Below are 11,666 nucleotides of genomic sequence, written 5' to 3'. Positions count from 1 at the left end.
GGACTGATTCTTGCCAGACAGCTTTTGATGCACTGAAGGCAGCCATGTGCACAGCACCTGTGCTGAAGGCACCTGATTTCTCCAAGTAGTTTGTTGTGCAAACTGATGCTTCAGAGCATGGTATAGGAGCAGTGTTATCACAGCTAAATGAAGATGGCCTAGATCAACCTGTAGCCTTCATCAGTAGGAGGCTACTTCCCAGGGAATGTAGATGGAGTGCAATTGAGCATGAAGCTTTTGCTGTGGTCTAGGTACTGAAGAAGCTAAGACCCTACTTGTTTGGGACTCACTTCCGGGTGCAGACAGTCCACAGGCCCCTCAGATGGTTAATGCAGAGGACGGGTGAGAATCCCAAATTGTTGAGGTGGTCAATCTCCCTACAGGGAATGGACTTTATGGTGGAACACCGCCCTGGAACAGAACATTCCAACGCTGATGGTCTGTCCAGATTTATCCACCTTAGTGATGAGAACTCCCATGAGGTTGGGTAGATCTCCCCACTTTCAGCTGAGGGGGACATGTGTTAGACTTGGCATCCTTGGCGTGGTCTCCGCAAAATCTTTGCATCTGCTTCCCAGGTTGTTTCTGTGTGATGGACTCTGTTTTTGCTGTTGTTTTTGCTCTGGACACTTTACCACTGCTGACCAGTGCTAAAGTGTAAGTGTTCACTGTGTAAATGATATGTGTAACTGGGTTTCCTTGATTGGCATATTTGATTTACTGGTAAGTGCCTAGTAAAATGCACTGGAGGTGCCCAGAGCCTGTAAATCAAATGCTACTAGTGGGCCTGTAGCACTGGTTGTGCCACTCACACGAGTAGCCCTGTAAACATGGCTCAGACCTGTCACTGCAGTGTCTGTGTGTGCAGTTTTAAACTGCCAATTCGACTTGGCAAGTGTCCCCACTTGCCAGGCCTAAACCTTCCCTTTTTATAAATGTAAGACACCCCTAAGGTAGGCCCTAGGTAGCCCTATGGACAGGGTGCAGTGTATGTTTAAGGTAGGACATACACTAGTGTGTTTTATTTCTCCTAACAGTGAAATACTGCCAAATTCGGTTTTCACTGTTGCAAGGCCTATCTCTCTCATAGGTTAACATGGGGGCTGTACTTAAATATTATTAAAGTGCAGATTCCCTTTGGGAGCAGATAGAAATGTGGAGTTTAGGGTCTCTGAACTCACAATTTAACACTACATTTTTTAGTAAAGTTTGTTTTTAGATTGTTAGTTTGAAAATGCCACTTTTAGAAAGTAAGCATTTTCTTGCTTAAACCATTATGTGACTCTGCTTGTTTGTGTATTCCCTGTCTGGGTCAGATTGACAGTTGGTCTGGTTGTAAATCTCCTCTAGAAGGGGACACAAAGGGGGTTGGGGTGTAGCCTGCATATCCTGATGAGCCACCTGGGCTGGAGGGGAACAGAGGAGTGGCCACTTACACCTGAATGGGCTGTACCTGCCCTCACACAATGCAGTCTCCAACCCCCTGCTGTGTGTCTGGGGCCTGGCATGGGCAAGGCAGAATCTTGCAAACAAGAGAGACTTCCCTTTGAAGTTTGCCAACTTCAAAGGCAGAAAGGGGTATAAGTATTGGACTCAAAACCCCTGAAAATCAGATTACTTCTGGAACCAAGAGGAACCTCTGCCGAGGAGAAGAGCTGAAGAGCTGGAGGAGGAGTACTGCCCCTTTGCCTGGTACTGTGCTTTGCTGGGTTGGCCTGCAGTAGCTGCTTCTACCTGAGAGGGAACAAAGACTGCTTGTTGTGTGACTTCCCACTGGTGCAGAATCTCCAAGGGATTGAACTGAGCTTGCCTTCTTTTGATGAAGTCTCAGGGCCATCAAAGACTTCTCTCTGCCAGCACCTGGACTCTCTGCTGAGAGTCCTGCCCTGCCAAGTGGTGCCCTAACCTGTCTCTGGGCCCTTGAAGGTGAAACCGGTGGAAAAAGACAGAAATACATGCACAGGACGCTGTGCAGAGAACATTTTGACGCATCAACTGCAACGCGGCTGATAAACGACACACCAACCGCTTTGCGGCTGAAACCAACGCTGCCCCCTGCATCGCAACTGGGAGATCGACGCATCGTGGCTGGAGAAAAAATGCAATACCTGCTTGCTGAAAATGACGCAAGCTCCATGCAGTGCCGATTCCTGACACTGAGCGACCGGATTTTGAACGCAACATCACTGGGTGTGAAAAATTGCCGCAAAACCTGCCTGGACCCGAGGTGCCCGTCTGGAAATTGAGGCTTCGCTCTCTTGAGGGAGAGAAAAACGACACACGCCCACCCAACCGGAGAAGGAACGATGCATGTTCTCGCTTGTGGGTGAGAAATCGATGCATGGTTGGCCGTTTTTGATGCAGGCTCGCCTGTGCGGCTTTATTTTTTACGCTAACCAGGTACTTTAAGTGACAACTAAGTTTTCATTGTTTTGTATGGAGTAAAACCCTTTCTATTTCAAAAATTCATATCTTGATTTATGCATGTTGGATTTTTGTTGTTTTGGTCTTGTTTGATTTAGATAAATATTCCCTATTTTTCTAAATCTGTATGGAGTCTCTTTTGTATTGTTTTCACTGTATTACTGTGTGTGTTGCTACAAATACTTTACACATTGCCTCTGAGATAACCCTGACCGCTTGTGCCAAGCTACCAAGTGGGTGAGCAGCGGTTATCCTAGGTGTGTTTCTCCATTACCCTGAATAGAGTGAGGGTCCCTGTTTGGACAGAGTGCAAACTGACTGCCAACCAGAGACCCCATTTAAAATACCCACGCTTTGAAGACACTCCATAAAACTTGCCCAGCATACTTCAACAACTGCATCTGCTTTCATAAACCTCACAGACACGTCCGCTCATCCGGACTCCTACTTGCATATATCCTCTGCATATGAAAAAGCAGATTTGGTGGTCAAGCCTTCTAAATTGCTCCAAAAGTGTGGAATGATCTGCACTAAGAATAAAAGCCTCCTCCTCACTTCTTGAATTCTGCAAGAAGCAGAAGACCTGGCCTTCTGAGTTGTTCCATTAGGCCCTAGGCTTGGCTCAGTTCACACCTGCTCAGAGCCAGGATACCCTGCCAGGTGATAGTGCGCTCTACGAATCCCCATAACATAACGTAATAGATCAAAACATATTATAACATAACACAACAGAACACAGCACAATATAATGTAACATAACAGAACTAGCTGTAATGCATATGTGTCAATCAGGGGGTGTTACAGCCCGGCCTCCCACTGACACAATACATATCTGACATGATGCACTAGCATGTCAGATAATGGAGCTTCAGGACTTGTTAATCACCCCCCCTCGTGACTTAACAGAAGCAGAAGGTGAAATAGAAAAAAACAATCTATCTCAGTACCTTCAAATCAGTGCTTAATTTGTAATTAGAAACGTGCTGGTGCCCAAGGCCCTCCTCCTAAACACGCGGCTGCTGCATTTAAATGTACGAGCAGGGAATACTGAGCCAGCGTGATCCTGAAACCATTTCAGGCCTCTTTAATCCATTTACATCCACTCCCTTCCCCTCCAACTCACTCTTGCATCTGTCTGCTTTCTCCCTTTGTGAAGCTTTTTCGTTTTTCTCTTCCTCCGTCTTTCCCATATGTGACTTTTGCTCGCAGCAAATACTTGAGGCAGAAGAATAAGCGCCGGCCCTTAAAAATAAGTGCCGGTGCTCAGCACCGGCAACAACAAGCACAAATTAAGCACTGCTTCAAACCTATTCCAGCTTCTGTTTGGGTGGAAGCTCGTGGGTCTGCCTCTGGTATGCTGCAGACGGACGAAGGAGACGACAGGTGTGGGCGTGCTCCAGTTTAAAAGCCTAAATGTGACTACTCTTTATCACTCCACTTTACACCACTGCACTGCACTCTTTTCCATTCTGAACCACTTCAAATTATGCCACTGCACTCTAAGCTACTTCACACTATGCCTCTCTACTCTACTCTGTACCACTCTACCCTATGCCAATGCACTTTTCGCCTCTCTACACCACTGCGCTCTGCTCCTCTGCACGCTCTACCACTCCAGTCTGGGCAACACCAATCTAGTCTGCACAACTCCACTCAATGCCACTCTGCAACACTGCACTGTACGCCACTGCACTCTAAGCTAATACACTCTATGCTAGGGCACTTTACTCTGTAACACTCAACTCTATGCCCCTGCACTCTACATCAATACACTGTACGTCACTCTAATCTACTCTGCACCTCTGCACTCTATGCCACGGCACTCTACACCACTTTACTCTATGACATCCCACTCTATGCCACTCCACTCTACCCTGCACCTCTCCACTCTAAGCCACTTTACTCTACTGTGAAACAATCTACTTTATGCCACTGCACTCTGTGCCACTGCATTCTATGCCACTGCACTCCACCCTGCACCTCTCCACTCTATGCAACTGCACTCTACTCTGAGACAATCTATTATACGCCACAGCACTTTATGCCACTCTGACCACTGCGCTCTAGTTCAATGCACTCTACACCACTGCACGCTGACACTCTACTCTGCAACACTGCACTGGCCACCACTATATTCTACACCACTCTACTCTGTACTACTACATTCTGCACCAATATACTCTATGCCACTCTACTCTGCCCCATGCCACTCTATGCCACTGCACTCTACACCAGTGCACTCTAAACAACTGCACTGTATGCCACTGCCCTTTACTCTGCATCACTGTACTATATGCCACTGTTCTCTGTACCACTCTACACCACTGCACTGACACTCTACAACACTGCACTCTACTCTGTACTACTGCATTCTGTGCCACGGCATGCTATGCCACTGCACTGTGCATCACTGCACTCCACGCCAGTGCACTCTATGCCACATGAGTCTACTCTGCACTTTATGACTCTGCACCACTCTGCATTACTGCACTCTCTGCCACTCTATTGTATGCCACTCTATTCCACTGCACTCTATACTACTCTACCCCATGCCACTCTATGCCACTGTACTCTGCGCCAATGCGCTCTAAACAACTGCACTGTACGCCACTGCCCTCTACTCTGTACCACTGTACTCTACACTGCTGCTCTCTGTGCCACTCTACATCACTACACTGACACTCTACTCTGCAACATTGCACTCTCTGCCCCTGTACTGTACACCAGTCTACTCTGTACTACTGCATTCTACACTACTGCACTCTATGTCACTGCACTCTATGCCACTCTACTCTGCATCACTCCACTCTACGCGACTGCACTCTACAGCACTATACTCTACTCTACACCGCACCACTCTGCACTACGCCACTGCACTCTCTGCCACGCGAGTTTACTCTGCACTGTATGCCACTGCACCACTCTACACTACTGCACTCCCTGCCACTCTGTTGTATGCCACTCTACTCCACTGCACTCTGTGTCACTCTACTCTGTCCCACGCCACACCATGGCATGCCATGCCACTCACTGCACTCTACGCCAATGCACTCTACACAACTGCACTGTACCCCACTGCACTGTACTCTGCACCACTATGCCACTGCTCCTATGCCACTCTACTCCACTCCACACTACTATGCCACTAACTTTTAGCCAGGCTGAACAGCAGCCACTCTGGTGTATAACATGGCTAAAACACATTAGCAAAGCCAATAACTCTTTCGTAGACGAGACCTATTGGCTTTGCCATTGTTTGTAAGTACTATAAGGTACTGATGTCCCTGAAAGAACTGTGAATGTGTAAGTACCTATTTTAAACATGCATTCGACGCCTCGTCAGGGGTAGTAAGCACTATATAAATACAGTTACATCATAATATAGGCTGCTACAAAATGCGCAAATACATTTCGGTTAAATTAAAAAAAGTGCTTTTCAAATACAGATTTGAATAATATGAAGTTTATACATAGTACTAACATTTTTTATAACACTCCATTAAAACCACACACTCCACAGCTCACCTTGGAACACCCTTAAAGTACATCTCTAAAAGAAAATGCCTTTGCCATCAGAAAGCTTCCAGTGACTCCTTTGGTGAAAGTCAATGCAGGTTTGCAAGCCCCTTTGCATTTGCAGATTGCCCACATTTGCATTTCTTTATGGAAGGAGACACCCTGGCAAGAAGGCATTTTATTTTCTGCCTGCTCCACCCTCCCTCAGAGCACAGGAGACTCCCTGCCTTTCAGTCCAGCTGGGGAAACTAACCTGCCCGTAATTTCGCCCTGCCTCCGTTGCCCTTTTGGTGAAAGGCTAAAATTACGGACAAACGCCGTCCGTTAAGCCTTTCATCACAGACAACGGACGGCAGGGCGAAAGTACGGGCAGTCCGTGAAATTTACGGACGGGTGGTCACCCGTGTCATCTGTTTACTGAGGAGTGCATATATATGTCTGTGTGACTGTGTTTGTATGTGTTCGTTCAACTGTGTGTCTATGTGTGTGTGTTTGTATGCCGAGTGTTAAGTGTCTTCGTGTGCAATCTGAAAGACTGACCTGGGGGTTGGCAAGGTCCGAGGTCGAGTGCCAGGTAATGCTTTTGGGTGCTAGGGAACCCACCACTTCCATAGTCCACCAGCCATCACTGTTAGCGAGGAAGTGAATTTAAATTATTTAGAAATTGCAAAATAAAAAAATTGGATGTTTCTATAAAGTGCCTTCACTGGTGTACGATACAACTGACCAGGGCTTTACGTGGACCGGGTCCCCCCGGGTCTCAAACCCGGTAGTAGTTAGTAAAAAACTGTAAAGGTAATCCATATCAGTATTATGTGACAAAAATATCGTAGCCAGATCATACAGTACAAAAATACCGTCAAGTGACGTCCATACTGGCACTTGAAAAAATATATATTTGCGAAGTTACACAAATAGTAAGTAAATCTGTACTTACCTATGTAATTAGAGATGGACACAACAGTTGTTTGATAATTCAATATAATTTTAAATGACTAATACCTGATGGCCATGCTCTTCCTATATGTCTAGGGAGGGCCCCTCGGAGGCTCTCTGGTAGATTGTGTGTAGTGTTCTATACAGTGACACTGTCCCTGTGACGTCAGCCATGATTATACTCTGCACTGCTCCCAGTCCGTCACAAGTTTTAAACTCACACCAGAAGCAACTGTTCTTGTCAAACCAGACGTATGGTGGAAAATTAAACAGAGAAGAAGGGGAGCTTTCACTTAATTCAGCGCAGCGCTTCCTGGAGACCCCAAGAGAAATCCTGCGCCCTGGGTGTGTCAGGGTTCAGTCGGTCATCACCACAGGGTGAAAGCCAAACTCTCCTTGACCCACTTTTTTTTTACATTACACACTGCTTCAACCGGGTTTTGCAGTGTGCTATGAGAGAGACTGACAGGGCGGCTTGCATGTTAAAATAGCACAGGAGTGGTCCGCACTGGTTCTATATAAAGACTCCCAAATGACCTATGAATCTCCGTCAGGCAGTCAGTCACACGGGACAGAAGACAGAGCTCTAGGAGAAGGGGCCAGCAGCATACTAGCCAGGAAAACAAACTTGAAAACACAGATTTAGACCGAGAGGGGAGCACCCCAAACTCAAAATGAGCGCCTCTGATCCTTCCAAGGAGACCCCACAGTCATTTAACCCCGGATATTCTCCAGTGGATGGAGCTGGGCCCATGCACGGGGCCAATGCCAAGTACGGCAGCCCACCCTACAACGCCACGTACGGCAGCCCACCCTACAACGCCACGTACGGCAGCCCGCCCTACAACCCAGGTTACCCCTACGGGAACAGCGCGGTGGTGACGACCCAGCCAATGGTGATTGTGGCCCCGGCGCGTGCATACGAGACAGACTACCTGGGCTACTCGATATTCACCATGCTCTGCTGCTGCCTGCCCATCGGAATAGGAGCCCTTATCTACTCCATTAAAGTAAGTCTGTAAACAATAACCTCTTCCGGTACTTTAACAGGGATGAGCAAGTTGGGGGCAGGGGTCTCTAAAAGGGGCGTGGCCCAAGAAGAGTAACTAGCCTATGTATTTAAGGGTGTGGCTTAAATATATAAACTAAAATCCTATGCTTGAGACAGTCTGGCACCTCTCCAATATTGGGTGCCTTCTCTGAGTTTCCTGATATTGCATCCAGATATGCCACATAGCAACACATACATTTACCTGAAATAAGCCAAACCTATCGTCTTTGACAATGGTTGTCAGGTGTCTTAAATAAATCAATACTAACTATTTTTTTGTTGTGAATTATTCCATTTGGTATGTGTATTTGCAGCCATTACACTGTTGCATAAAAAACAACTGAAACACAATGGAGGTCATTAGGACCCCGGCGGTCGGCTTTAATGTGGCGCCACATTATGACATTGGCGGGTTGGCTGAAGCCAACCCACTAAAGTACCACTCCGACCGCCATGGCAGTAGCAGCCGCCGGGCTGGAGATAATCATCTCCAGCCCGGTGGCCGCCAGCGGGATTATGACCCTGCCTACCGCCATGGTTTTCGTGGCGTTAGCAACACCACGAAAACCATGGCAGTAGGCCCTACCAGTGACAGAAAATTCCTTCCCTGTCACTGATAGGAGGCCCTCGCCCCCACACCTCTCCAGTCACCTCCCCACCCCCCTACATCCACGACCCCCGAATCACACACACACGCAGACACACACTCATTCACACATACATACACGCATGCATTCTTACATTCACACACACATCCGCACACACTTCAAAACATGCGCACAGACATGCATTCCTATTTCCATACATACACGCACACAATTAACACTAAACACACACCCGCATTCACGCACACACTCACACATACTTGCACACACCCCCACACACGCACACAACACCCCCCTCCCCTGTCGGAGACCCGACTTACCTGGATCCAGGGGTTCTTCCGGCAGGGGACAGGACGGGATGCTGCTACCGCCAGCAGCACCTGCCAGCAGAACACCGTCAGCCTGTATTATTTCTCATAATACAGTCGGCGGCGGTCTACTGGCGTGGTGCTGCTAGTGGTAGCAGCCCCACCTTACCGCCATCCGCCAGTATGGCCACAGCCGGATTTCCGCCCTTCTTGTGGCAGAAATCCGGCGGTGGTCATATCATGGCGGATGGATGGTAGTCACAGCCACGGTCTTTTGGCATAGCCGTAGCGGTAGGAAGTTAATACCGCCAATGTTATAATGAGGGCCAATATCTTGAAAAACGCAAACACTCTTAGGGAATGCAAAATGATGCAAGACCTGAATTGTACACAGGAACTGTATAGCTGACATGCAATACATTGAGGGTATTTACAGACATTAGTGAGATACTGATCAGTGTTTGTATGTATCTATGTATGTATATGGTGTTTCTATACCACAAACTTAGCCAAAGGCAGTGCAGAGCTAAACAGATTTAAAGACAAGCATAAAGTCACCAAGTAATAGGAGGGTTAGTGCCCTGAGATGTAAAAAGGTGAGTCTTGAACACTTTCCTAAATTAGAGAAACGTTGGAGTCGTCTTGATGGATACGGAGATGTTGTTCCAGATTCTGGTTGTATAGAGGAAAAATATCTGCTGTCTTGTTTATTCTTTTTTACACTTCTTAGTCTGCAGTCTGATGTTGTCCTGTGAGTGCACCCTTTAGGCCTTATATTTCTTTTTGATATTTTATTTTATAAGGGGACACGTTGGGACTTTGATAATGAGAAAGGGTACAGTTACAGAACAACTCATCAATAAACAATCCAATCAATAGTATCATAAATTTAGCTAGGGAGTCAGTAACTTGAACACACCATGACAGTGCTTAATTTGTAAATAAAAAGGTGCCGGTGCCCAAGGCCCTCCTCTTAAACTCGCGGCTGCTGCAATTAAATGTGTGAACGCTGAATACTGAGGCGGCGTAATCCTGAAGCCATCTCAGGCCTCTTCAATTCATATAAAGCCACTCCCTGCCCCCTCAGCTCACTGTTGCAGCTTTCTAATTTCTCCCTTTGTGACGCTTTTTCGTTTTTCCCTTTCTTTTTCGTTTTTCCCTTTCTCCGTCTTTCCCATGTGTGTCTTTTGCTCACAGCAACTGCTTGAGGCAGAAGAATAAAATAAAATAAGTGCTGGTGCTCAGCACCGGAAACAACAAGCACAAATTAAACACTGCACCATGACCTATGTGTCAATGAGTCACCACACCAGTTTAATAAAGTTTAAACATTTATTGCCCTTAGCTTAACAAAGCTAAGATCACGCTCAAAACAATATGATAGAGAAACACAAAACAATATGATAGAGAAACACAAATAACACTGGTGGACCAAATCTTCTAAAGAACTTCAACTTCAACAGAATGTGAATTGTTAGGCACTCAAGAATAATCGTACAGAATAGCAACAATAGCAGATGAATAATCGAAACAGAAAACATTGAGTTATTGCAGATGAATCAATAACAATCAGTTCTTAGAACGGTAGGATTTGGTATGTGGCGCCCTAAACTATTACCCAAATTAGATTGTGCATGTTTGGGCTTCATGCAAAGGAAGAAAAACAGACAAAAAGTTAAATGGAAAATATCTAAATATGGCGCTAACAAAAATCAGCGGTTTGGTTTCTAGAAGGAAAAAACATAAAACCTGTTAGAAAAAGACAAATGCACATTTTCTACCTCTCCTTAATGGATTCAGCAGACAGCGAAGATCTTCTTCAGTTGAGCATTTTCATGGTCAGCTTCAGATGGGGCAGTGACATAAGGGAACGGTTCAGTAAAGATGGGCTTAAAGTAACTGAACCATCAATGGCAGTGAGCTAAATTATAAGCATCAAGTAAAGTAGAAGAGAAAAGATCTAGAGATGGTCTGGAACAGGAAAATCAAGAGAGTGTGTTCACATCGCCAGAGCTCGTTATTAAAGTCCCAGAAAATAACTAAATTGACTGCCATTGGTCAGTTAATAGGATGACTACGTTAGAACCAATGACAAATCAGGAAATGTTCCATAAAGTAACAGTTTTCCTACATGGAAAACAGCAGCTATGTTGCAGCAGCAGCGCCTACAGAACAAAAGTATCACTGGTTTGCACAAACAAATGCAGCAACATAATGCCAACATGGGGGGCCTGCATCGCCAGCTTGAGTGCCTGAATGCGAATATAGAACAGCTGCAGGAGGGACAGGTGCAGGCATCTCAGGACACAAGGGAGCTCACTTCTGCTGTGCGGGAACTATGCCAGGAGCTGCACCATGACAGGGTGAGCCACCACAGACAGGAGCGACGATTCATGAACATGTTCAGGGGCTTCTGTCGCTCTGTCAACAGGCTAGCTACTTCAACCTCTCTGGTTGCACGTCGTGCAGTGGCTGCACAGGTGGAGGCAGCACACAGCAGCAGGGATGTGGCTCACGGACTTGTCCAAATCACAAATGTGATTGACAACATCATGGGACAGAGGTCAGCCACTGTAGGAGGCTGGACTGGCTTGTAGTGAGTACCAAGGGGTACTTGCACCTTGCACCAGGCCCAGTTATCCCTTATTAGTGTATAGGGTGTATAGCAGCATAGGCTGATAGATAATGGTAGCTTAGCAGAGCAGCTTAGGCTGAACTAGGAGACGAGTGAAGCTCCTACAGTACCACTAGTGTCATATGCACAATATCATAAGAAAACACAATACACAGATATACTAAAAATAAAGGTACTTTATTTTTATGACA

At 46.3% G+C, this 11,666-nt stretch overlaps 1 protein-coding gene across 3 annotated transcripts in view; it reads left to right on the top strand.

Annotated features, from left to right (window-relative positions):
* The first annotated feature begins 7,421 nt into the window (after positions 1-7,421).
* The window catches only part of LOC138246515 (interferon-induced transmembrane protein 3-like), a 42,948-nt gene continuing 38,703 nt past the window's right edge, over positions 7,422-11,666 (top strand). For 2 of the 3 annotated variants that reach the window (XR_011194304.1, XM_069201165.1), the window contains exon 1: positions 7,428-7,886. Coding sequence is in view for 2 of the 3 variants with exons in the window: in XM_069201165.1 (XP_069057266.1) it covers positions 7,551-7,886 (336 nt within the window). In the remaining variant the exon portion in view is untranslated. Of the gene's footprint in view, positions 7,887-11,666 lie in introns of all 3 variants that reach the window. The other variant, XM_069201166.1, reaches the window with a different exon arrangement.

Source organism: Pleurodeles waltl, chromosome 7, assembly GCF_031143425.1.
Source record: "Pleurodeles waltl isolate 20211129_DDA chromosome 7, aPleWal1.hap1.20221129, whole genome shotgun sequence".
Taxonomy (NCBI): Eukaryota; Metazoa; Chordata; class Amphibia; order Caudata; family Salamandridae; genus Pleurodeles; species Pleurodeles waltl.
The sequence above is the reverse complement of the archived record's forward strand: the minus strand, read 5'-3'. Positions and strand labels throughout refer to the sequence as shown.